This window comes from Rhinolophus sinicus, linkage group LG13, assembly GCF_036562045.2.
Source record: "Rhinolophus sinicus isolate RSC01 linkage group LG13, ASM3656204v1, whole genome shotgun sequence".
In the NCBI taxonomy this organism is placed as follows: domain Eukaryota; kingdom Metazoa; phylum Chordata; class Mammalia; order Chiroptera; family Rhinolophidae; genus Rhinolophus; species Rhinolophus sinicus.
Window position 1 is genome coordinate 50,699,938 of NC_133762.1, and position 27,641 is coordinate 50,727,578.

General features: G+C 33.4%; 1 protein-coding gene across 3 annotated transcripts in view; it reads right to left on the reverse strand.

Moving 5' to 3' along the window:
- Window positions 1–27,641, reverse strand: part of ESF1 (ESF1 nucleolar pre-rRNA processing protein homolog) — a 68,233-nt gene that overhangs the window by 37,164 nt on the left and 3,428 nt on the right. For all 3 annotated transcript variants that reach the window (XM_019752046.2, XM_019752045.2, XM_074317992.1), the window contains exons 3-9: window positions 21,166–21,557; window positions 20,479–20,592; window positions 17,354–17,454; window positions 16,226–16,378; window positions 13,614–13,728; window positions 11,829–11,976; window positions 6,457–6,618 (exon numbers count right to left, since the gene is read on the reverse strand). In XM_019752046.2, the coding sequence (XP_019607605.2) occupies window positions 6,457–6,618; window positions 11,829–11,976; window positions 13,614–13,728; window positions 16,226–16,378; window positions 17,354–17,454; window positions 20,479–20,592; window positions 21,166–21,557 (1,185 nt within the window). The remainder of the gene's footprint in view (window positions 1–6,456; window positions 6,619–11,828; window positions 11,977–13,613; window positions 13,729–16,225; window positions 16,379–17,353; window positions 17,455–20,478; window positions 20,593–21,165; window positions 21,558–27,641) is intronic.

Sequence of the window (27,641 nt, forward strand, 5' to 3'; positions counted from 1 at the left end):
CTGGTCATACTTAGTTGACAAAACTTTTGGTCTCATTTAATCCAGCTCTCCCCTTAAGCCATTCTTACACTACACCACTAAATGTGGCTGAAGAAAAACATAATTATGTTGATTCATCTCACTTCACATGACCATGAATTTGAAGTATGCACTTACTGCTGCTCAGCAATACTATTAAATTTCTCTCTTTGCCGCTCTTAGACAACTATTTCATCTTTTTGTTTTTCAAACCATCATCTCTTCCCTTATCCCCACTCTCAGCTGATGAGCTTACTTCCTACCTCGTTAAGAAAATACAAGTAAATAGAAGAGTACCCCAAGTTCCCACCACCATTTCTACCCATTACCCGTGACCATGTTCCTTGCTGCTTTCTCTCTGATTACAATGGATGAAATGTCCATGTACATCTACTGAAGGCCAATTCCTCCACTAGTGCAAAATTGTTCCAGCTCCTTTTGCCTATGATAGAATGTTCTCTGCATCATCATTTCTTCCTGCCTCTGGTGGATCGTTCCCAGAAGCATATAGCATTCCGTTATTTTTCCCATATTAAAGACTCGAGTTCACTTCCGTCTCCAGTTTCTTTTCTATCCCTCTGTAACCCATTACAGGAGAACTCAAGATTTGTCAATCTATGAGTCCATAATAACTAAATAAGGAGTGGAGTGGGAGCTCTACTAGCATTAGTTAGAAATGCTAGCTAATAAATGTAGAAGGAATGATAGAGATAGAAAATCAGCATTTTGCAACCAACAATAACAGACTCAAGCAAGTGATCACCAATGAAAGCTAATGCTACCAGGTAAAATGCGGGAAAACAGGATATCCATACACCCAAACAAATCAGTTATCAATTACAAAGTAAAAAATGTGCCTTTACAATGGAAAAAATCAGTCAGACATCACCTTAACTGAGTGAGCAAAGTTTTAACAGCACAAATAATGGGACAAATTGACATTATGTGCTCTTGATAGATATGAGGCAATGGGAAGCACACAACTTCATTTATGGAGAATTCTTGCCAAAAGCTTTTACCTGAATTGTGAGGAAACAGACAAATCCAAATTGTGGGTGTTCTATAAGCAAGCTACTGTAAAATTGACTGATCCTGTATCAGGAAAGAACTAAAAAATATTGTTGGAATGAGTGAGAAATTTGACTATTATTTTTATCAATATTAAATTCCCTTAGCATGATAATGGCATTGTGCTCACGTAGAATGTTTTTGGAAGTTACCCACTGAAGTATTTTTTAGGGATGAAATGTCACGATGCCTACAGCTTTCTAACAGTCAAATATTTTAGAGAAAGGACTTGTTTGTGCTTGCTGTGTCCAACTCCACTGCTCATTCTCTCTTGAACCCATATCATTCACATCTTTCGCATTCCACCAAAACTGTTCAGTATCACTGAAGACCTCTACATTGCTAAATCCAATGGCCATTTTTAGTCTCCATTTTATTGACCCATCTTCTTACTGAAACGTTTTCTTCACTTGGCTGTCGAGATACCCTGCAACTCTAAATGCCCTTCTTCATTTCTGGTAGCTTCTCCTCAGCTTCCTTTAGATGGTCCCTGCTTACCTCCTCAACCTCTAAATGCTGAAGTGCTCCAGGGATCAGTTTTTGAACCTCTTCTCTTTTCTACCTATAATCACTCTCTTGGTATTCTTCACTTTCAGAGATCTATATAATGAAGATTCCCAAATTTATATCTCTGGCCCTCAACTCTAAATTGTATATCCAACTGTCTCCTAGGTATGTCTACCTTTATACCTAGTAGGTATCTTAAACTTAACTTGTGACCAAAAGGGATTTTTCAGGTTCCCTTGCAAACCTGTTCCACCCACAATCTTTATTATCTCAGGATTATTGCAATATCCTCTTGACTGATCTCCCCATTTTTGTCCTTGCCTTCCTCTTTAATCTACACTCGAGATAGCAGCCAGAATAATTCTGTTAAAAATAAGTCAGATCCTCTTATTATTGTATCTATATGAGATGATGGATGCTAAGTAAACTTACTGCAGTGATCACTGTATAATATAGTAAGTTGAACCATTATGCTATATAACTTAAAATTATAAAGTGATGTATGTCAATTACATCTCAGTAAAACTGCAAAAAAAATAAGTCAGATCTTATCACCTTTGCTAATCCTCAAACATGATAGATAAGCTACAGCTTCAAGGCCACTCCTTTGCTATTCCTTCTGCTCACACACTTTTCTCTGCATGACTTACTTCCTGACCCCTACTTCTTTATTCTCTGCTCAATATTTTTCTTACTAGAGACTTGTTTGTCTTCCCTTCACTAGAACATAGGATTTATAAGGTCAAGTATTTGTATGTTTTGTTACAAAGTGTCTAGAATAGTTCCTGGCATATAGTAGGTACACATTAAGTATTTGAAGGAAAGTTGGGGTACTGAAGGATGTTGAGTAGAAAAAAGACCAGTTATCCTTTTCACCAGGGTGTATTAAACCAGAGATAACTAAGAAAGAGGACTTTTATCATATCTAATCTCTTTTAAGATTATAAACAAAGAAACATGTCATCATTTCCTCATATTCTGGATTAAATTTCCAAGATACTACTTATACACAGTTTGCACTACCTATCACAAAATTATTATGTAGATTAATTGAACTATTAATATAGGGGAGGTTTTTTAGCATATAAGAGATAAAACTAATTATGCTTCATGTATATACAAAACAGATTCTCTAATGAAGCATATTCATTGATGAAGGCCCAATATGCTAACTACACGCATCACCTTCTCTACTCATCAAAGTGAGTCAGGAAGGATGCCATTTTAGCAACACATTGAGATGGGAAATATTACTCTGTATATGTCAAAATAATGAATTACAACTTACTTTAAAAAATCTTATAATTCAACATTTTTACTTATTTATAATTCTAATTAATAAGGTTTATTATCACATTTTCATAAGGAACTAATCTATTAATAAAAAGAGTTGTTACACTCATGTACCTGTTATCTGCCTCCCTTAATATTTACCCTTAAGGAATTAAACTTTTGATGTTACTATACTATATAATCCAAAGTAAAAATAGAGGACACTTAAATAGCTAAACTAAAATTCCTTTTAAAAAACAAACCATACTCTAAGAAATGTTAATGATTAAGAGTACTTATTTTTCTGAAGAGCTTAATATTTTAGAAATTCAAGCCACAGAAAAACCCATGAATCAGATAGTATAATCTCATACTGACCCTCTGTGGTTTACTGAAGTATAACATCACGAAAGTCCTGAGGTTCAGGGCAATTATTACTGGGAACACACATTTCTTTGAAGACACAAATACAATAAAATACACATATGACATGACTAGTACTCTGTAGCTTATAAGGTTCCTTTACAAACACTCAAATTAAGCAAGAAAGGTATTAGTCCACTTTCCAAATGAGAAAACTGAGGTCCTGAAGGATCATTTATCTCATTTAACATGTCTAGTATATAAAAGACCCTTTACATTTACACACATGTATATGAACGCACTTGTGTGCACGTACATGTCAAGATTTCTCAGGTAAGAATACCCTTTCTGGGGCCTTCAAAACTAATACAGTTAAAGATTTAAAAACGCATTATATATCAGAATATCAATTGTCCTCCATTCAACTAACAGTAAAAAATATATACACAATGTTGGTAATTCCAAGAAACTAGCACTTTTATCATTGTTGAAGGCATTATAAGCTGGTGCAACCCTTTTGAAAAGCAATTTGGCAATAACCCTAAACACAAAAAGTGTTCATACCCTTTCTTAGTAATTCCATTTCTGGGAAGTTATCCTACGAAAATAATTCAAAATATGGAAAAAGCTATAGATTTTTTATAACATCCTAGATGTTTGGCATCTGAGATTTAAAATTTGGGTTTTGACACTGGTAGTTTAAACAGCTTGTGAGAGAACCACAGGTTGATTCACAGCATATGTAAAGTTGCTGTGAGAGTGAGGAAGTCACGTAACTAACTAGTAAGTGAGGCTGACTGCCAGCATTAGCTTCTCCTTGTGGTCTCTACTAGTTCACCATGCATAGAGCCATTTCTAAAATGGGGGAAGAAAGAAAAGCGTCTTTGTTAAAAAATTGTTTTTAAAAAGTTAAAATCCCTAAAATAGCATGCCAATTATTTGGCTGGTGATGAAAGTGAAGAGATCTAAGAAAGTACTGATATTTGTGGGTTTGGAATCAGTAACAGCCTTAGGTCACATTTCTTTTCAATGCCACAGGTCTACTGTTGTGAAAAATTAGAAATATGATTAAATATTTAACAATAGAGAAAGGATCAATTAAACCACAATCTACATAATCACTTAGTGGCTGAATTAGGGTAATGGAATTACAGATGATAATTTTTCTTTACATTTTAAAATATTTTATATGACATTAATATAATATTACACCCCAAATAAAAGAGTCAAGATAAAAAATGTACTGCTAAATAGAAAAGGGAACAGTTCTCAATTCATTTCGTGAGGTCAGGATTACCAATACCAAAAACCAAGAACACTGCAAGAAATGAAAACTATAGGCAAATATTCCTCATTAACACAGGTGCAAAATCTTTAACAAAACATTACTAAATTGAGTCTAAACATATATAAAAAAGGATAACACATAATGACCCAGGGAGGTTTATCTCAGGAAAACTGTATTGCTTAAATCTTCTGGTTACAGACCCAAGAGTAAATACCACTTTTTGGTATTTGCATTACCTAACTGTGTCAATAAAGACAAAGGTTAGATCTGGTCCATGCCATGTAACTCTTTAAAATATTTTCTATAAAAGTTTTCAATTAAGTTAATTTTAAATCTTTCTCAAATACCCAACTGAATACTTCAACTGAAAATATGTTCATTTAAAATATCTTCATAAGTTCATTCTAGGATTAGAATTAAGCTACAATTACAATATAGTTGACTTTAAAGATAGAATTCAACATTTCTTGGAATAATAAAGCCAAGGACCTCAAGTAAAAAGTTTCTTCACAAACATCCCCGAGTGGTATGGTTGTATGTCCTTGTTGTGAGACTTACTGACAAAAGGTGCTCAACCCCTTAGAGCAGGCTTTGTGCTCTTTTTCTGGAAATTCTAACAACACAGAGATTTCCTCTTTATATTATTTTGAAATCTACTTTCCTTTAACTTTTATCCACTGGCAAAAGCACTCATTTCTGAGGTAATAAGAGAGATTAAGTCTTCATTTACATATTCAGCCTGCAAGTATCTGAAAATAACTATTAAGTCACTTTTTAGGCTTTTCTTATTCGGGCTAAATTAACTCTCAACCACTGTTTATATTGATAACGCTACCAACCTTCATTTTTTCTTACCATCCCTTCTTGCACAGGCCAAACATTTAAAATAAATGGGTTACAACATAGTACTGCATTCCTACAGGAATATGCAGGAGACATGTGTCCATCCTAATAAATTTACTACAATAGTCAATCTATTCTCAAATATTAAAATATGCTAAGTTTCTTCCCAAATAAAAAGAACCTATGCAAACAAATGTTTTACTCTCAGTGCAAAAATATACTACTTGTAATAAGCAGAAATAATTGAATACAGAATACTTAATTTATAAGCAATGGCATTACAAGTACGAATTAACTAATACTAACTCATAGTATTCTTTCATCTAGAAGCTAAAATAACCTAACCTTTGTCAAAAATTATACCTAGCTTTAAAAGATATACATATATATGTAAAAAGCAGTAATCTGCAAAAATAATATTGTTTGCAAAGGTACATGCTGATTTGCCCAGGAGTGCTGAAAAATGCATATAGTATAAAACAATCCTCGTTTATCCTAGCTTTTATCTTAGTTTAGTTTTGATGTGGTTTTAAACTGGTATTGTACTACTCTAAAAAAAATTGTTGAATGGTTCAAGTTAGTTATAAAAACCACTTACTATGCTATACTTTTTTGAGTATTAACAGCAAAATTGAGATGGAAAACTATGTATCATATTTTGTGTTAGTGAAACCTCACTAATTAAGGTCTAGTAGGGGTTATTGGTGAAAAGTCCACTTATGAATCACATATTTTGAAAAAAGTTTTTATGACTTTAGAACACATGGTACCTGGATTCAAGTTTCTATATCCTGAGAATAATGGAATCAAACCTAGGAAAGGTTTACTTTCATAAATGGACAGGAATAATTTGTAGTTAGTAAATCCAAGAAACCAAGAATAAGCTGGCGAGAGTCAAAACACTAGTCCCTAAGTGAATTAAATGATGTATGCAAATACCATGTTAACTTCTTCCCAAAAACATTCCTGGAAAATAAGATTTTTAAAGTTTATGTTTCCAAAGAAGAGTTAATCTTCTTTTCCTTCACATCTAAAATGGACTCAACATCCTAAAATAAAGAAAAACAGTGAACATTTAGTTAATATCTAATTCTTACCTGGAACCCATTTAATTTCCATTTCCATGTCATTTTCTTTGCCTTTCTTTTCTTTTTCTTGAATAACTTGCAAGAGTTGCCTATACTTAGCAATTTGTTCTTCATCATCCTTCTGACTTTTTTTTGTTTTCCCATCTTCTTCTACACTGACTACATCATCACCTAACAAAAAAAAACAAATTTCATTTAACACACAGAAATAATTCACATCTAACTCCAGTGTATAAATCTCAGTCAATCCAGCATCCTCCTAAAAGATGTTGTCAGACATACTGTAACAACAGAATATCAAAATCAGACTTGAACATCTTAATATTAAATTAACTGAATCAAAGACTTAGGTCTTGTTTATAATAAAATCAGTTGCAATATTAGCACTGTCATGGTAGTATATTTGGGAATCTCCCTTTTTACTAAAATTCACATTTCAAAATAATTCTACTGTCATGCAACATCCTCAAACTTCAGGTCCCTCTAAGCAAGACAGCAAGAATGACATTTTATCCCTCTTTTCTGTCCTCCACCATCCACTACAGAGGCATTAAAATGTTATGGTCAATAAAAGGAGGCTAAACATTGTTGGGATGCATTTGATTTAGCTGTTCATTCTGAAGAGACAGATAAAGGAAGTTGCTTGTAATCCAAAACGAAGAATAATGAGTCTTTTCCATTTGATGGTGAGCAAGCACGCTTATTCTCAGGATCTCATTAATACATTAAGATTAAAAATGAATACATTGGAAGTTTATTAATTTTCCTGTGTGGAAAAATATTCACATTTCCATTTCCTAATTTTATAAAAATAATCAGAATACAAAGGAACAGTATAAAATTCATGGGCAACAAATACCAAAGAAAACTAATACGTGAAAGGTTTGTTTGCTCTGTATTTCCACTGTTATTCTCCAAGGCAAAAACATAAAATAAGAACCTGGGTTTTAATGCAAAACATACAGACTTACTGAATTGACTAAATTTCCCAGTAAAGAAAAATTGAGAAGCAGAATAAAGAAGACCTTCTCTTCTGTGAGTTATGGCTAACCAGTCACTAAAAATGTCTGACATTATTAAGCATTTAGCTGTGAAACATCAATGTTAACAGATTGTCCTTATATCTTAAAAAAAGGTGATATGGAAAAAAGATTGGTTAAGTAAATGTTTTTATTTTATTTTTTTCTCTAAATGAATAAAAAATAGTCCAGGACATTCTTTCCATCCTATCACACTTTTACATTTTCACTCAAACAGCTGAAATTCATTTTTTTCCTGTTTGTGCTTTGTGCCACAATAATAATGTTGGATGGAATTCTGTCATGTATCCCGTAATTCAATGGATAAAACATCAGGAACACATTAACAAAATGGCAATGTATTTCTTTCTATTAAAAGCTTACTTCTGAAAACATAATTAGAAGCAAGCTCCTTCCAGGTTGAAATTTTAGTGGTAAGTCTCTGATGGCCTACTTTAAATTGATTTTTTCCAGTACTAAAATTTTACTTTCTGAAGCCCTACAATGTAGGCTAATTCATGTAGGTCTGTTTTTTCCCAATTCAAGGACAATACTTTGTGAAAGCTTTAACACTATATAAGGAGTGAAAAATAAAATTGTAATAGTAAGGAGCCCTGCTATGATCTCTTACAAACAACATCAGGAACATCCAGTAACTCTAAAGCATTCAAATATACTATTATTGCATCTAACAGAGGTACAAATTACAGATTAAAGTAAGTTTGCAGTCAATTAAAATACTGTAGAAAAATGCATGCTTTTAAAATTTTAGTACGTAGTAGATTGCAAACAAAAGACTTTAATCCTTAAAGTTTTATAAGTAAAAATACATGATATGAGTTAGTATGCTAACCACTTTATGTACATTATCTTGATCTTTCCAGCCATGATCCAGGTACTATTATGATTCTCATCTCATAGCTATGGAAAGAAAGGTACGGGGGCTAAGAAAACTTAACCTATATAACTTCACCATGCAGTGAATTCAGGACTTGAAACCAGTAGAGCCCAAGATCTTAACAACAATATACTGACAAATTACTGCTTATTTTTCCACAATATTAGTTGTCCTAATGTCAAGGTCATTTTAAAATCTAGGTCAATTCTCTCAAACCAATCAAAGAAAGCTATCTGAAAAACGTGCACTCAATCTTCACAAGTGTACATGGAATATCCTCTTTTTTTCTTTATCTTAGAGCTGCTAGCGAAGAAAAACTATCCAGAATTTTCAGAAACATGCTAAATGACCATATAGGCGTACAAATAAAAAGAAAATACAAATAAGTTAGTATATCTATAGGGGAAAAAGACATAAAGGCTATTTGAAAAAAGCCGAAAAAGGACTTGGCTGCTCTGTGTAACACTAGAAATAAAATGGGCACTCAATTGTTTGGAATGCCAAAGAAATTAACAAGCAACAGCCACTGAGGCCTTACAAAAAATGTGAAAGCTTTTGTGCCCAACATAACTACCACTGTAAATCATATACTTTTTCAAAGACTATTAAATGCCTAAGAAATTATGTGGTTTTATTAATATGAGATGTCTGAACAAAGAAAATAGAACAATTAAACATGATTTTCCATTCCACGTGTGGAACATAGTTCAGGAGTAGTACTTTATGAAAAACTTAGAAAAATGAAGCAATATCTTCAGTAGTCTAAAGGAATGGTAATAGCCCAATCACAGGATCTTAAGAAAGTTAAGGTTTAATGGACCTATGATAATTACTGAAGCAGTATGTTAGGATTTATTTAATTTCACATGCAGGTTATAAAAGCAATATATATGTCAAAGGAAACCAAAAGGACAGCTATGAAAACATTAAACTACAAATAAAAACAACAATATTCATTCCTGCTAATTTAGAATATTTATATGTATGTTTAACATTTATGATTCTCCATTTGCTGTCAGCACTAAACCTCTTACTCATAATTTTGCATGATTGGGAATTCTTCTATTAGATAAGAATAAAGATGTAAAGACACCAGGGAGATGGTATCAACCAAAAACTGCTAATAAATCACAATCAAGCAACAGAATTTCCAGACAGAGCCAGATCCAATATACAGAAGAAAGGGATGTTCCGAATCCATTTTTAAAAAAAATGAGTTATTTTGCGCAAACAGCATATACATATGTATACATACATATACATATTTTAAAACATACCACTGATCATTTCAATAATCAAAAAAAATTTTTAATATCTAGATAATCTGAGAACTTCTGCTTTCATTAATGGCGAGCTAGATATTTTAGACCAACCTTTTCACTGAAGACATGAAGTTGGATTGAATATCTAAACAATCTTTTTAAAAGCTTTAAAGGGATTTGATTAAAAAAAAAAAAAAAAAAGGAAACTTCAAATAAGTGACAAGTTAGTGAAGAACTACCAAGTTAATATCAAAGAGAAGGGAGTACTAGAGATAGAATTCCAGTGTTTAAGACCTATTTTACCCCGAGAGCATTTACTGATACACAAAAGAACAGCTGTGAAACTAAACTACAGTTTTGGCAGCCTGGCAGTGCCTAGAGGACAAAAGTTAAAGACCACAAAGGATGACTTCAACTAATACTCCTGTCTTAAGCAGGGACCTGGGGGACTATATTCAGGGCAATGCTCAACCAGAAGTAATCCAGCCCTCATGAAGACTTGCATCACAAAGTCCAAGGGATCTGAAGTCTTAAAATTTGGAGTAACGTGTCCCCAGAATAACCAGAGTACATGAACATTCTCTGATGAGATATACTCTCACCTCAAATATCAAATCAGCACACAAACTTAACCAGGCACACAAGTAAATGAAACAGAAATACCTTGTAAAGTAATAGAAATCATCCCAAAAATATCTGAAATACTGAAATTATCAGACAGACTACAAAACATGCTTTCTCTGTTTATAAAAATAAAAGCGTTCAAAGTATCTGCAATGAGTAGAAAATAATAAAAAGCGATACTATTGATTTGAAAAAATAGCCAAATAGGACTTTTGCAAATAAAAATTGCAATAAACAAAATTAAGAATTCAACGTATAGGTCTATCAGCAGATTCAACACTGCTGAAAAAAGAGTTAGTGAACTGGACGATGTGTCAGAATAAAGTATCCAGAATGCAGCACAGAGAGACAATAGATTAAAAAAAATACACAGGAGTAGAAACATGAAAGTTACAGTGAAAAGATCTACCATATATTTAATTGGAGTCACAGGAAAAGGGAAAAGAAATATTGCAATAGGTAATGGCTGAGAATATTCCAAAACTGATGAAAGATATCATGCCAGAAATTCAAGAAACCGAACAAACTCCAAACACAGTAAATAAAAAGAAATCTACTCTTAGTTCACAGTAAAACTGCAAGAGTAGAAGAAAGAGAACACTTTAAAATCAGTCAAAGAAAAATATCCAGACAACCTTTAAGACTGAAAAATGCTCAGCTGATGGCTGACTTCCCAAAAACAACAATGAAGCCAGAAACCAGCAGAATATTATCATTAATGTGGGGTGGGAAAGGATTGTCTACCTAGAACTTTTTACCAGTAAAAATTATCTTCACAAATAAATGCAAAATAAGGACATTTTTAGACTTATCAAAAACTCAAGAGAGTTTGACACCAGCAGAAACCATGGGAAATTAGCGAGGATTTAGTTAAGGCAGAAGGAAAACGATCCCAGATAGAAGTATGAGATTTAGTAAAGAATAGAGAGGAAAAGAAGTGGGGGAAATGTGGTGAAATTTAAACAAAGACAGTACAAAATAGTAATGTTAATGTCCTGTGGGAGTTAAAAAAAAGGTTAGAATTACAATTCACAGGATACCTTAAAAGCTGCTTTAAGATATCTTGTATTGGAGGGTAAAAATATTAATTATCATTAGATTTTTCTAAGTTAAGGATGCAAGTCATAATTTCTAGGACAATTACTAAATGAAAAGAAACAGTCCATTTTCTAAACTAGTTGAGAAGAAAAATGGAATGTAAAATAAATATTCAATCAATCCAAAAAAAAGCTCTTAGTTTAAAAGATGGGGAGAGTAAAGCATTTTACTAGTTTAAGAGAGTGCATAACTATGTGAACTATGAAAAATCTAAAAGGCCAGGCTTTTTCAGTTAGGTCAGAGTTTTAAAGGAAATGTTTATAGTTAAAGAAATTCAGGCTACAAAAATACTTTTTTATAAAAATTTCAATTACTATCTAAGCTGTATATAATACTGTACATGTGAATATGCTTTGCAGACAATTTAAGAATTAGTTTGGTACTTCCTTTTAAACTATTGCCAAAGACACATTTCCATTAGCAAGTCCAGGTTAGGCACCCAAATGCTTATATGAAAAACACCAGAAGATTAACAACTACCTTGTAGCTCTTTTTCTATTTCCTCTTCATTTTCACTAGAGGAAGCTAAGTACGCTTGAAAATCCATGTCCAAAAGCTCTTCCTTTTTAAACTTCCTGTTGAGTGTTGTAATTCTTTCATGATCAGTTTCATCCCAAGTGATCTCCACCTTTCACCAATGAAAAAAAAACAAAAACAAATAAAAATGGCAGTGTTAGTCACCCAAACGTGTCTAAGAATATCTGTCATTAACTTATATGTTTAATAGTAAGCTAAAAAAGTTAAGACATGCTAAAACAAATAATAAATGACATGCTTAACAAAAAATATTCTATCCTTGTGGAAAAGGAACCATTTCTATTAACCTGTACCTTTCTCCTACTAATTCTCTGCTATATGCAAAGCACTCCATTATTGAGAAAAAAGAATCATCAGGGTGTGGATAAATTGTGGTGAAAGGAAATTTTAAAAATGCACTAGTGAAAAAGTTAGCATTATTATGAATCAGTGAAAACATGTTTTTCACCTGGAATTCTAGGTATTTCAGGGCTACACACTATGTGAAATCTGTGGATGAAGCTTTCAGCACAATCTCAGCGGGGTCCATTTTCCAAAGAAGATTAATAGCCACTGATGAGAAAGGCATCTATTGGTTGGAATAGAGTAAACCCCCATATTACAGGAATTCATCTAAAACATGATGGGTCTATCCTATCTTCTAGGCAGCCCCCATTCCTTTTAGAGCTTTTATCTTTATCATAGGGTGGGTCTCACATCCTTGTTTTTCTTCAGGCTAATCTCCCCAGATCAGAACAAAATAGGTACTAATTAACCAAGGAATCTGATCCTTAAAATAGCTGCCATTGTCTTAGAAGTACTAGCTAGTCACAGGATTCAGAATTATCCCTATGCTGATAATTAAGCCTGAGCTGATGACCACAAAACCACTGCTGGAACTGGGACAGATGTGGATGATACAGCCAGACCCTAGGAACTCCAGACTGGCTGGCTGGACAGGCTTGTCCTGGTCATTTTTCAGTCTTGAAAATAACATGACTCTACGTTTTATGTGACCGAATCTTTTAGACTACTTATTGCATAATAGTGGGGTTTTACTACACTCAGTAACTAATTAAGGCCACACAGTGCCCACCACAGTATGTGACAGATACAAAAGTCCCTCTCTGCCACCAGCCTGTCCTCAGAAGAGCATGGTGGTCTGTCACAGGAAAAGCTGTGGGAAGCCTGTATGGCTGCTGCAGAGTCCAGCTGTGGATAGCTTAATGGTGGGGGTAGGGGAGAAGGTAGGTAGCTAAGTAACAAGCTGATTTAATAGAAATCTTTTGGCTATTTGTTATTAAGCATTAATGTAACATCTAATAGTCCTGAATTATTCTATTTCAATTGTTTCTACAATTTGGTATCATATCTGCAGGAAAAAATGTGTTTTTAGTTCTAATTATAATTTGAGGTAATTTGTTACTGCCTTTCCCCTATTCCCTAGAATATTAATAACTGACATATTACTTATTAAAGGATCTAGTTCAATGAAAGTGTATGAGAAAGAAGAAAAAAAACATTCTCAGGTAATTGACTCGGGTTTAAAGGTGTAACAAAAATCTGAAAATAGGTTCAAATGGATGAGGTAGATACAAATGCAAATACACTTGTGTCTTATTTTTATTTGTACTTGTGCATTAAAATTTTGAGTACTTTCCATTTCTAAAGATGTTATAAGTAAATAATACACAAAGTCTTTTCTTAAAGCAAGAGTCTAGCTACACATTTTTAAAAGTTAAGAAATACCGTTGATGTTCCCATTGCAGCAGATGTGAAATATTTTGGTTTATATGCTGTTAAATCCACTTCTGAGGCTACGTCCTTGGGCTCATCATCAAAAGTAATATCATCTGGTATAAACCTAAGAAACAAAGAAAAAATAAAACTTATTTAAACATATGCCGCAGTAATAAACAACCAGAGTTTAGATTCTCTTCTAATTAGTTATAGTTTATACATACCATATAAAAGTTTCTACAGAACACACATGTAGATGAGGCAAACAATGTTAGAAATAACCTTGGCACAAAATTTCTGAAATTCATAAGCTATAAATCTGTAATTCCAATAAATTTAAGTGAACTCGGTGTAGGTAGAAACCCTGCATTAGGAGTCAGCTAATATGAGTCAGGTGCAAACACAGATGGGTCCCTCATGTTTCAAAAAACCCTAAACTCCAGATAGTGCAGTCACTGGCTTGCTACATGATATTGTGAAGATCAAATAGAATTATTAATGGGTAAGTGTTCTAAATATAAAGTTTCATACACTGAATATAAGGAAAAGCTTAAGGTTGATTCTTCAAGACTGAAAAATCCTAATATTATCTTATATTTTTTTTCCACAAATAGCTGTTAAATGTAAATTAGCTACTATAATTGTTAGACAATTCTTAAGCATCAGGCTAAGAAATTGGGGTGAGGTGGAGCAGAGTTAAGTAATCAATGGTTAATATATTTAGATTTTTAAATTTATGTAAGAGATTTTATTCCACACACACACACATACACACAAAGCATATGCTATATATTCCATTAAAAATGATTTTGGGGCTGGCCCAGTGGCTCAGGCGGTTAGAGCTCCACGCTCCTAACTCCGAAGGCTGCCGGTTCGATTCCCACATGGGCCAGTGGGCTCTCAACCACAAGGTTGCTGGTTCAATTCCTTGAGTCCTGCAAGGGATGATGGGCTCCGCCCCCTGCAACTAGATAGGGCAACTGGACCTGGAGCTGAGCTGCACCCTCAGCTAAGACTGAAAGGACAACAACTTGAAGCTGAACGGCACTCTCCACAATAACTTGACTTGGGAAAAAGAAAAAGGCCTGGAAGTACACACTGTTCCCCAATAAAGTCCTGTTCCCCATCCCCAATAAAAAAAAAAATAATTTTGGCGGGAGAAGAATGGATAATTAAGGTTCATTACATCTATATAATATCCTCCTCCAGCTACATTTTTGTACACACTTAGTAGAAAAAAAACAAATACCTGAGATTAATGTTTTTATCTGTTATTAATATGTATGCTTTTATATTTTGGGGCATATGAAAAAAAGTTTCCTTAGATAAATGGATGGCAGTAGAACACTCAATTTTCTTTTCTGATGTTATATATGACAAAATAAAACGGAATGTAAATTTTTTCTATTGTTATTGATCTGACTTTCTAGGTACTGCTAGGTCTGATTCTAACACTGCATGAGAAATGCCTCCAAAAGAAAACAGAAAGAACAGAGCAATCCTGAAAAGAACATATTGACATGAATTCATAATACCAGAGTTTGACATTCTAACAAATATTTGGTAACTACTACTTACACATTCAAAACAAACACCTCCTATTGAAATTAACAGAAAAGAGGAGTAAATAGCTTGCCTCATGAGATATGCCCTTCTTGCTATATACACAAGCATGCTAAAATCTTACCCCAAATTATCAATTCAAAAATTTTTATTTGCATTTTTCTACCAGTCGGGATGCCTTGGAAGTATGAAAGCCTTGGTAACTATGAATTAATGCGTTTTTTCCCTAAAATATTTCATTTTGAGAACAAAGCCTCCAACCAACCTGGATACAAAGAAGTGATTTCTATTGAAAAGTATCACAGTAGAATGGTTTACAGGGTTCAAAAGGACGAGGCTAATGATAAAATGATGCAGTAGTTCAGCTTCCCATTTCCTTAGAACTGACATTCACAGCCTCCGCAGGTTTTTCAGCTCTGGGTGAGGGAAGCCTAAACATGTAGTGAAAATAATTCCCAACCCTGAAGACAATGTCAGCAACACCATCCATTCACTGAGCAGCATTTAGAGCAGCACTGCCCCATAGAATTGCCTGTGATGATGGCAACGTCCTATGTCTGCTCTCCCACATGTGGCCATTAAATATTTGAACTGTGTCTAGTGCGACTAAGCACATGAATTTGAAGTTTTTAATTAAATTAATTTAACAAGTTTGAGTGACTGTGGCTACTATATTGGACAGCACAGATCTAGAGGTGCCCGTTTATTAGCAAATTCCTATACCCCCACTTCAATGCTTTTTAAAAAGTTACTTCATCTAGTTCCTAGTTCTAAAAGACAGTTGCAAAGAAGCATCATTATGTATAAACCCATCATCCTAAAAACACAGCCAACATATTCTATATGCATAAATGTGGGGTGACTCATACATAATACTTCAGCATTTTCTCATTCCAATTTTCTTTAAGGATGATGTTCCCTAAGAAAGAGTTCATCCAAAAGCAAAAAATCCTCTCTTAGAACATGAAACAACAGACAGCACTACCAGTTCTAATATTTTACTTCTTATAATCATGTTGGACTACAAGATTAAATTGGTAAGATACACACTGGGTTACCTTAGATCTATGAATGAACAGCTACTTTCGAATTCCAGGCCATCACAATCCTCGTAAAGCTTAGCCGCTGTTGCAGGAGAATCACAGTCTACTACTGCATAATAGTACTTCAGTCGTTTGAATTGATAATCTCTCAGTTTTTCTCTAGAGGTCCTAAAAGGAAAAACTTGTCAAGCTTACTTTTACAGGAACACAAATACTTATATCCCTTAAAAAAATAAATGCAACTGTTTCAAAAAAATCTATTACAACCTTCATACCAATCCATCCTTCTTCATGACTTCTCCTTTATGAACACTATATACTAAATACTTAAGTTCAATTTATTATTTCGGCAAGGTACAGGCTAGGTATTTTGATTGTAATTTGGTATCTAGAAAAGGAGAGTATAAGAATTACATGTGCTTACCCATGATTCTAATCCTTAAAATAGTTATTTTGTTTGTTTTGGTACCATGTATACCCTTTTCAAGTAAAACCAATGGACAATCGCTGTATTATAAAATATGCTAGGAAAGCACTAGCTCTAATTTTAAAGAAATTATGTGCTGTCAAGTGTAAATGTTCATAACTTTAATTTCACTTAACTACAACATATTCTTTGAGAGTATTTATCGGCTTTCATCTGCCACCAATATATTTAACCGTTTTTATTAAGTGCACATATAGCTCCACCTAGTGGTTTAAAGGCAACCTTGATTTTTTACTATACTAGATTATCAAAGAACTTTTTAATTCTTTTATTTTTCTATTTAATCCTCAAATCAGAAAAACTATATAATCTGAAGACAAATAGAGTTTCAATGTCACTTATATGGGAAGCAACATCTTAGAAAAAAAGCATAACTTACTCAGAGCAATGAAGCTGAGAACTCTAAATCAGTTTAATCATGAAATGTTTATCAAAACTGCAGCAATTATTTTCATGAATACAGAAATAGAAATACACACACAAAATATCCTTGAAATAATGTGCCACTTCTGAAAGACTTTAATTTGCTTTGCAACCGGTTTTAACCATAGATGGCACAAGTATAAACTTAAGTCCTAATTTTCAAATGACCAGAATTCTGAAATAGTGACATGAACTTATGAGGTTTAGTTTTATTATCTAAAATGATTTAATACCAGTCCTTTTCAGGGGCATCTTCAGGAATACTTAATAACTCTACTGGTCCTTGAGCTTGCTCTTCCTTCATCCTCTCCTTTCCAAATTCTGAAGGATATATCTAAACACAAAAAAGTAAGACCAATGTAATTTATACTTTTCTTACAACATCCAAACCTTTCAAGGTCAGGGACTCTTAAAGTTAAAATAAGACTCAATGAAAACAGCAAGGATGACTAACTTCCAAACCCAATGTAGGAAGCTAAAGCATCCTGAGGAATCTCCTTAAAAATAGTCATTTTGGCTAGAAAGTTACAGATGTGGGGCTTGGGAACAAAAATAGAATATGTCCTCCAAACATCAACTCAGACAAGATGGTTCCGGATCCAAAGGAATAATTAAGAAAAGCAAAATAAGATTCTAAACTCAAGGAACTCAAAGTAAACACAAACACTAAAAATGACTGGATTAACACAAAAACTACTAAAGAAATATATAAAACATAAGTAATGAACAAAAGCCATTTTGTAATACCAACTTATCTCTACATCTTATCATTTATTCAATACAATACTTCTTTTAAGGACAATCCTTTTAAAGTAAAAGCAAAAATAAATGGAGTCAAATTAAAAGCTTCTGCACAGCAAATGAAACTATTAACAAAACAAAAAGACAACCAACTCAAGGGAGGAAATGTTTCCAAAAAGCACCTCCGATAAGCGGCTAATACCCAAAACATATAAAGAACTCATACAACTCAACACCAAAAAGTAAACAATCCAATTAAAAAATGGACTGAGGACTGGAACAGACACTTCTCCCCAGAAGACATACAAACAGCCACCAGATATATGTTGGAGAGGCTGTGAAGGAAAAGGAACCCTCATGTAATGCTAGTGGGAATGTAAACTGTTACAGCGACTATGGGAAACATTATGGAGGGTCCTCAAAAAATTAATAGAATCACCATATGACCCATCAATCCCTCTTCTGAGTCTCTACCCAAAAAATCTGAAAGCATTTATCCTAAAGATGTTTGTGCTCCGATGTTCACTGCAGCATTATTCATGGTGGCCAAGACATGGAAACAACTGAAGTGTCCTTCCATAGATGACTGGGTAAAGATGTGGTACATAATACACAATAGAATATTACTCAGACATAAGAAAAGATGAAATACTCCCATTTGCTACAACATGGATGGATCTTGAGATTATCACACTAAGCGAAATAAATCAGACTGAAAAAGTCGAGAACCATATGATTTCACTCATATGTGGGATATAAAGCTGAAAGCAATAAATGAGCAAAACAAACACTCATAGACACACACAACAGTTTAGTGGTTACCAGACAGTAAGGGGGGTGGCAGAAGAGGGTAAAGTGGGTCGCATATATAATGATGGAAAGAGAATTGACTTTGCATGGTGAACACACATGAAATATATAGAGGATGTATTGTATGAGTTTGGTGCAAAAGTAATTGCAGTTTAAAAGGTTAAAAATAATTGCAAAAACTGCAATAACTTTTGCACCAACCTAATAGAATAATTGTATACTTGAAACTTTATAATTTTACTAACCAACGTCACCCCAATAAATTTTTAAAAAAAGTAAAGACATTCCTTTTTAATAGAATGGAACTGATGACAATCCTATTACATCTGATCACACAGATTAGACATAGTCTTGGTAGAAAAAGGATTCATCCTTACCAGTATTTGTTATTTTTATGTCTTGGCTATTTTTGAGTCAAGAAAGATAATCGAATAATTTGCATTGTTTTGACACTAGAGCTCATAATATACATTTAACTAATGCACATTGTTTTTTAATTGTATGAAATGCGCAATTTATCAAGTAGGGGATCTGTGTTTTTCTTCCTACTTTGAATTGCACACAACAGGTATTGATGTAGAATTTTTAAACATATATGTAATCAGATCTGTTGATTCTTTTTTTTTTGTTTTTTTTTCTTTTCTAAGTCTAGAAATTCCTACCACCAATCTCCTGAAACACAAGATTTAACAAAAACACAATTCTATTTTATTCTGTTTCTGTGGTTTGATTTGCAACTTTTTCTTTTCTTCATCTGAAGTTTATTTTGGACACTTATAAAGGAGGACCTGAACTAAGTTCTCTATACAAAGACTTGTCCATTGTCCCAATGCAATGATTTAAATCATCATATAAGCTCTTCTTTTTTACCTATTCCATTCCATGAATTTGTTACCCTATTTCACCCAAACCTGCTAACTCTTGTTGCATTATAAAATGTTTAGATATACTAATAACTGGTAGGGTAAAACCTTTTATACTGGTATGATTTCTCAAAATTTATTGATCATCCTCACTTGTTTATTCTTTTAGATGATTACTGGTATCCTTTTTTTTTAAACTTTCACTTGAACTGAGATTTCGATTGAAACTACACTAAAACTGTAGAACTGACATCATTAAATATTTAAACATAATTTAGAGTTGTTTCAGGCACTGTACTACTCAATGTGAGACCCTTTCCATTTAATCCTTACAACTACACTAGGAAGTACCTCCACTAGTCAGATCAGAAAACACATTTGAGAGATTAATAAAATGCCCACGATCACATAGCATATATTAGAATCAAGATTTGAACGCAGGTCTGTCTTATTACAAAGCCTGGATTTGTCATTGCTATGCTGGTTCTCTAGAAATATGGCAACTTGAAATTTAAGTTTTCTAAATTTATCAAAAGTTACAGTTTACTTCATATAGGTCATGAATTTAAGGTAATTCCCAAGAACTTTATATGTTTCTGATGCTAATAAAAATAGGATTTTTTTCTTAATTGGTCAATACTGGTAATAAAGAATGTAATTTATTTCTTAAATATTTATCTTATACTCTATCCTTTTACTGAGCTTGAATTATAATAAGTTCTCAATTGATTTATTTGTGTTATTAAATTATACACAATCATATAACCCATCAAAAATAATAATTTTACATCTTCAAGTTTTATACCTATTATATCAGTTTCATGCCTAACTGTATTATCAATTTCCAAATTATTTTCCTTAAAAGAAAAGCTACCACTTAAAAAAAATGAGAATGAACATAAAACACTTACAAATATTTACTTCAAAATAAAACCAATTCTTACCTTTACAGAAAATACAACACCTCCTTTAGGTTTAAATGAATTGAACAGAGCCAGCAAATCTTTTGCCTTTAATCTATCCCAGTCCATGTTGCAAACTGCTAATCGACGTGTAATCTAAGAAATGAGAAAAATTATATTATATAATCTATGTCATTCCCAATGCCTGCACAACAAAGACACAAAAAATGTAATGCCTTCTTTCTCCCAAATTCTGAAAATCACCCATATTTATCTAAGGCGTTTCAACATGTAAAGAAGAACTTGTGATTAGTCATACAACAGTAAATCTGTCAACAGATGAGTACTTTCTCTTCGTTCTCTCTTGAATCAAAACATGATGATGAGCTGATTTTGTCAAGCTATTTTGCCACCCATGCATGAACAAGGAAGTTGAATGTGGTAGGTACCCTGTATCATTTTTAACACGTACAACAGAATCTGAAATCAAGATATTTTCTAAAAATTTTATGTGACTTTTAATTATTTATGTAGAACTTCTTCCTTATCTGCTTGAACAGACATCTAATTTATATAGATCTATTCCATATGAAAAAGTTTTAATCACAATCATCAAGAGTATCATTTACCAATAAAGCTTCTCTCAATTTATCAACATCAGTTCTATCATCCATAAAAGCTACTTGTACTGTGTTCTTCACAAATGATCTTATTTATTCAAAAGTATACCTGATCACCTCGAGGAGCATCTTTATCTAGTTCTCTCCAAGCATGCTCAAAACCGGATTCCTCTGGAAGTAGATCTACCATATCTTCTTCATCTTCAGAACTAGTTTCTATATTCCCTTTGCCTCTTGCAAGATCAGGTCCACTGTCACTTTCATCACTATCTTCACTATAGTCATATTCATCCTCCTCATCATTTTCATTTTCATCATCCTCATCATCATCATCATTATCAGCTGAAGCTCTACTAATGCCTGCAATTCCATCTTCAGATTCTTCATCACCAATTTCACTAGCACTTTCTAAATCTTCCTCCAGAGCATCTTTATCAAACATTTCACCACTAATTGAGTTTTCATAACCATCACTCCCTTTTGCGTTTATGAGTGGAACCACTGCAAAAAAGTTAGAGGGAGAAATTAAGAAAATATAAACATTGAATCCAAGTTATTTTGACCTCGAATACAGTAAAAATATAATTTCTATGAAACAGACTAAAGGAAAATATAAATTCAGTAAAATTCATACCTCGCCAAGTTAATTAACAGAAATCTTAATATATACACCCAAGTCATATAAGTAGATTCATACATTAATTCAATATTTATGGAGTACCTTTATGTGCTAGGTGTTCAATATACATACAATCATTGGCAAAAGAAAAGCAATCAATGTCCTCAATGAACTTCCAGTCTAGTAAAGAGGACAGATGGACAGATACCGGTAAAATCAAACCAATGCATATAAAAAAAGTGTAACTACAACTACAACCAGCCAAGGAATGTTATATGATGCTATGAGAACACGTAATAGGGGTCTCTAAGTGAGTGATAACTGAGTTGCTATTTGAAGGATGAAGAGGAATTAAGTAGTCAAGGTTAGACAAATATAGATTAAGGAAATGTTCCAAACAGCAAGAAAAGCATATGGAAAGATTGACTAATAGAAAAAAGCTGGAAAAAAAAGCCTAGATTACAGATAGCAAAGAGTCAAGTAAGAAATTAAACTAAAAAAATTACACTATCTAAAAACCACGTAGAAAGTTTGGACTTTGTCGTAAAAGTAACGAAAAGCCACTGCTGTTTTCAGAAGGAAAGACATCATCAGAATTGCATTTTGAGGAGATCACCTTGACCATGCTCTAGAAAACTGACTGGAGTGAGTCAAGAGTGGATGTGAACAGAGAATTAGAAGGATAGTACTAAGTTGGTGGCAGTAGAGATGTAGAGAGATGAATGCAGTCACTTCTGAGTTTCAGAGTCAGGAGGTAAAACCAATGGTACTAGTGATGGGCTTGGTATGGGGCTTTGGAACTGTCAAAGTGAGTACTAGCTTCTTGGTTTGCAGAGCTAGCTGGATAGATAGAAAAAAAAAAAAAAGCAATGTGGGAAGAGAACCAGTTTGTTTGGTAGTAGATCTTGAGCTCAGTTTTGGATATGTTGAATTTGAAGTACCTTTGAGTCATAGGAGACATAGCTAGAAGGCCATTGGCTGTAGAGTCAATAGTTTAGAGACGTCTGGGATGGAGAGAAAATTTTTGACTTGTTCATATGTAGTGATAATAGAAGTTGTGATGTGAAAAACATCATCTATGAAGAGACCAAAATAATAACTTTTCTGCTAAATCTTGAATTTTGTAACTCATTTATGGTTAGCAATATACGAAGAGTGAAAGACTATTGTCACTTAAATTGGACATTTTAAGTCCTCACAACTCTGAAAGGGCTCATTTTCTAATTCAAAAACAATCACGTGCTTCTATCTACTCTGTGTGTGTGTGTGTGTGTTTGTAGATAGATCTTATCTTGTATGTTTTATTTATCTTTAAGTTGAAATTTAGTTTAAGACCAGGAATGAAATTGGAACTTAGTTTTTCTCTTGGTCCTATAATCTTATAATAGTCATTCATTGACCAAATATTTATTTAAGTATCTACTATGTACAAATCATTTAGCTGGGGAAGGGAAAAGGGAGATGATGGGTTCATAAACAAAAAGAAACTGTTTACTTATTTATAAAGCTATGTTCTAAAGCACCACAGAGAAAGAAACATCTCAATTTGCCTGCAGAGAGGAATTTATAATAAGTAAAACTTCATAAAGATGTCATTTGACCTGAAACTAAATGGGAAGGATTTTTTTAGGAGGAAAAGTAGGAAATGGGCTTTCATTTTAGTACCACAAGAGGGGGGAGGAATAGAAAAATAACTAGCTAGTAGATATGAAAAAGCCAAAAAAAAAAGGGATCATGCTAAGTTCTATAATAGGATCAGAAAAACACCACCACTATAGTGAAAGAATGTTACTATAACCATCAGAATTTACTTTAAAGCAACATGCTCAGAAATAACACCTTGGGGACCTACTTGTACCTACTACTGCAATATTTCTCAAGCATTAGTCATTATCATACTATTTTCATGATTTTTGCATATCACTGATGTTTTTCATTAAATTGAATTTTAAATTAAAATTTAAAAATTAGCTTTGTTCTAATAATATCCAATATACACAAGTCTATCAATGTGATACACCACATAAACAAAATAAAGGACAAAAATCATGATTATATAAATAGATGCAAAAACGCGTTTGACAAGATACAACATCCATTTGTGATTAAAACAATAAATAGGTATAGAAGGAAAACAGTATCATAATTAACGGAGAAAAACTGAAGCCCCTTGCTCTATGTTCAGGAAGACGATGGGGCTGTCCCCTATCACCTCTGCTTTTCAACATAATGTTGGAAGTCCTTGCTACAGCAATCAGGCAAGCGAAAGGAATAAAAGGCATCCAAATTGGGAATGAAGAAGTTAAATTGTCACTCTTTGCAGATGACATGATGCTATATATAGAAAACCCTAAAGACTCCACCAAAAAGCTATTAGAAACAATCAACGAATACAGTAAAGTTGCCAGCTACAAAATCAACGTACAAAAGTCCATTGCATTCCTATATATTAACAATGAAATCTCAGAAAAATTAATTTAAAAAAACAATTCCTTTTTCAACTGCAACAAAAAGAATAAAATACCTAGGAATAAACTTAACCAAGGATGTGAAAGATCTATATACTGAAAACTATGGGACATTTTTAAAAGAAATTGAAGACACAAAGAAATGGAAAGACATTCCATGTTCATGGATTGGAATAATCAACATTGTTAAAATGACCATATTACCCAAAGCAATATACACATTTAATGCAATCCCTATCAAAATCCCAATGACATTTTTTAAAGAAATAGAACAAAAAAATCATCAGATTTGTATGGATCACAAAAGAGCCCGAATAGACAAAGCAATCCTAAGGAAAAAAAACAAAACAATGCTGAAGGTATCACATTCCCTGACTTTAGCTTGTACTACAGGGCAACAATAATCAAAACAATATGGTATTGGCAGAAAAACAGACACATAGACCAATGGAATAGAATTGAGAACCCAGAAATAAACCCACATAAATATGGACAGATAATTTTTGACAAAGAAGCCAAAACATACAATGAAGAAAAGACAGCCTCTTCAATAAATGGTGCTGGGAGAATTGGAAAGCCATGTGCAGAAGAATGAAACTAGACTGCTATCTGTTACCATGTACCAAAATTAACTCAAAATGGATCGAAGACCTAAACATAAGACCTGAAAAAATAAACTGCATAGAAGAAAACATAGGTACTAAACTTATGGACCTTGGGTTCAAAGAGCATTTCATGAATTTGATTCCAAAGGCAAGGGAAGTAAAAGCTAAAATAAATGAATGGGACTATATCAAACTAAAAACCTTCTGCATAGCAAAAGAAAGCATTGACAAAATAAAGAGGCAACCAACAAAATCGGAGAAGATTTTTACAAACACGCCTCCGATAAGGGGCTAATATCCAAAATATATAAGGAACTCATACAACTCAAGAACAAAAAAACAAACAATCCAAATAAAAAATGGGCAGAGGACCTGAAGAGACATTTCTCCAAAGAGGGCATACAAATGGCCAATAGACACATGAAAAACTGCTCAGCATCACTAGTCATCAGAGAAATGCAAATAAAAACCACAATGAAATACCACCTCACACCAGTTAAAATGGCTATCGTCACCAAGACACATAGTAACAAGTGCTTGAGAGGCTGTGGAGAAAAAGGAACCCTCATACACTGTTGGTGGGAATGCAGATTGGTGCAGCCGCTATGGAAGGTAGTGTGGAGGTTCCTCAAAAAATTAAGAGTAGAATTACCATATGACCCAGTAATCCCTCTCCTGGGTATCTACCCAAAAAAAATCTGAAAACATTTATCCATAAAGACATATGTGCTCCAATGTTCACTGTTGCTTTACTTACGGTGGCTAAAGCATGGAAACAACTAGTGTCCTTCGATAGATGACTAGAAAAGCAGTTGTGGTATATATATACAATGGAATACTATTCTGCCATAAGAAACGATGAAATAGTACCATTTGCGACCACATGGATGGATCTTGAGATCATAATGCTAAGCAAAATAAGACAGAAAAAGTAGAGAACCATATGATTTCACTGATATGTGGTATATAAATCTGAAAACAACAAAAGAACAAGACAAACAAATGAAGAAACAAAAACTCATAGACACAGACAATAGTTTAGTGGTTTCCAGACGCTAATGGGGGAGGAGGGTGGTAGATGAGGGTAAAGGGAATCAAATATATGGTGATAGAAAGAGAAATGACTTTGGGTGCTGAACGCACAATGTGATATATAGATAATGTATTACAGAATTGTACACCTGAAATCTATGTAACTTTACTAACAATTGTCACCCCAATAAACTTTAATTAAAAAAAATATATATCCTTGAAATCACAGATGGGATGTGGTGGTTACATTTTTTCCCAAGATGTTAGAATAAATACATAACTATTAACATGAAAAAAAGTTTTGAGTATCATTTCACCTGGTATCTTTTCACATACGACATGGTACACGTATCACACCTTGGGTGTGATACATGGGAGATTTAAAGAGATCTAATATTTTAATATTTTTTACAATATCAAGTACATTCAGAGTATTTATTCAATCTTTGCTCAGTGCCCACCATATTCAAAGCCTTATGCTAGATAATGCTCTAGCAGTGATCATAAACACTGCTACTTGTACAGCTACTTAAAAAAAAACGAAACAAAACACTTTATCACCCTCTACCTAATTATAAAAGTAATGAATGCTCATTGCAAAATAATTTTGAAAATATAAAGAAATGATGACTCCGTTAATTATGATACTAATAGGTATCCTTCTATACCTATTTATTGTTTTAGTCATAAATGGACATTGTGTCTTTCATTATGTTGAGCAATTTTTCATTCAGAGATAACTGGATAGTTATTTTGGTATATAACACCTTAAGTTTGTTTTCTATCATATATCCACTAATTTATCTTTAAGTAGCTGGTCATACCATTAATGCTGTTTTGTAACCTATTTTTAAAACTGCATATATCATAGTCATGTTTGGATATACCATAACTTAATCAATCCCCTAATGATTAATGTTACCATTTTTATAAATTTAAAAACAATGGGGCAATGCACATTCTTTGCACAGATGTCAAATTATTTACTTAAATTGTTAGCAGTGCAAGTGCTGGACATCAACATTTTTAAATGACACATAATACGAAATGGCAACTCCTCACATCATCTTTACAATAGCTCTTAATAAAATCCGTGGCACACAGTAGTTGCTGGAATGATAACTGATGAATGAATAACCAACAAAAGATGGTCATACATGGACACACTTAATCCCTGCTTACAGATAATGCCTTTTCTAGACTGTGGAACCAATGTAAACTACAGCAAGCAACATGTGGAGGAGGAAGACTCAAAGACTTGAGTTGCAGGCCAAGCCCAGTGTATCCTAAAATCATCTTAACCTATTTCCTGACTAATATATCCTAATTTCTCATGGTTATTGAGAAACTTAAGGATATGTAAAAAGATTCTGTAAAATCAATCCAAAGATTATATGGATATATTATATTAATCCACTGCCCTAAATCTAGTGAAATTTAAAGGATGCTAGACTAATTTACCTCACAAACTCAGCATCAAACCAACCTTGCTGCTGTTTCCATTTGACCTCATTCTCCAATTTCAGTAACCAGACTCCTATACATTTTCCTTATAACTCAGTTTGCTGCCTGGTTCCACTACAAATGGAATGGGATCCCACTCCTGATCTCTTAATCCCAGTTAGAGAGAATTCTGTCCACTTCCTGCCTTCCCAATGTGATCTCAGCCTATAAGGACTTCTCTCTGCCTTTTCCTGATGCCTACCTTCCTTGGGTCCTATAATCACAATCAGCCTTTGTCTGACTGACTCATCTGACTGACTCATCTGAACATACCAATTTTCAGTTACAACATCACTGTCAGCAACACCTAAACTCAAAATTTCATGCTGCCAGATGAGACTCAAAATTTTAATAAGCT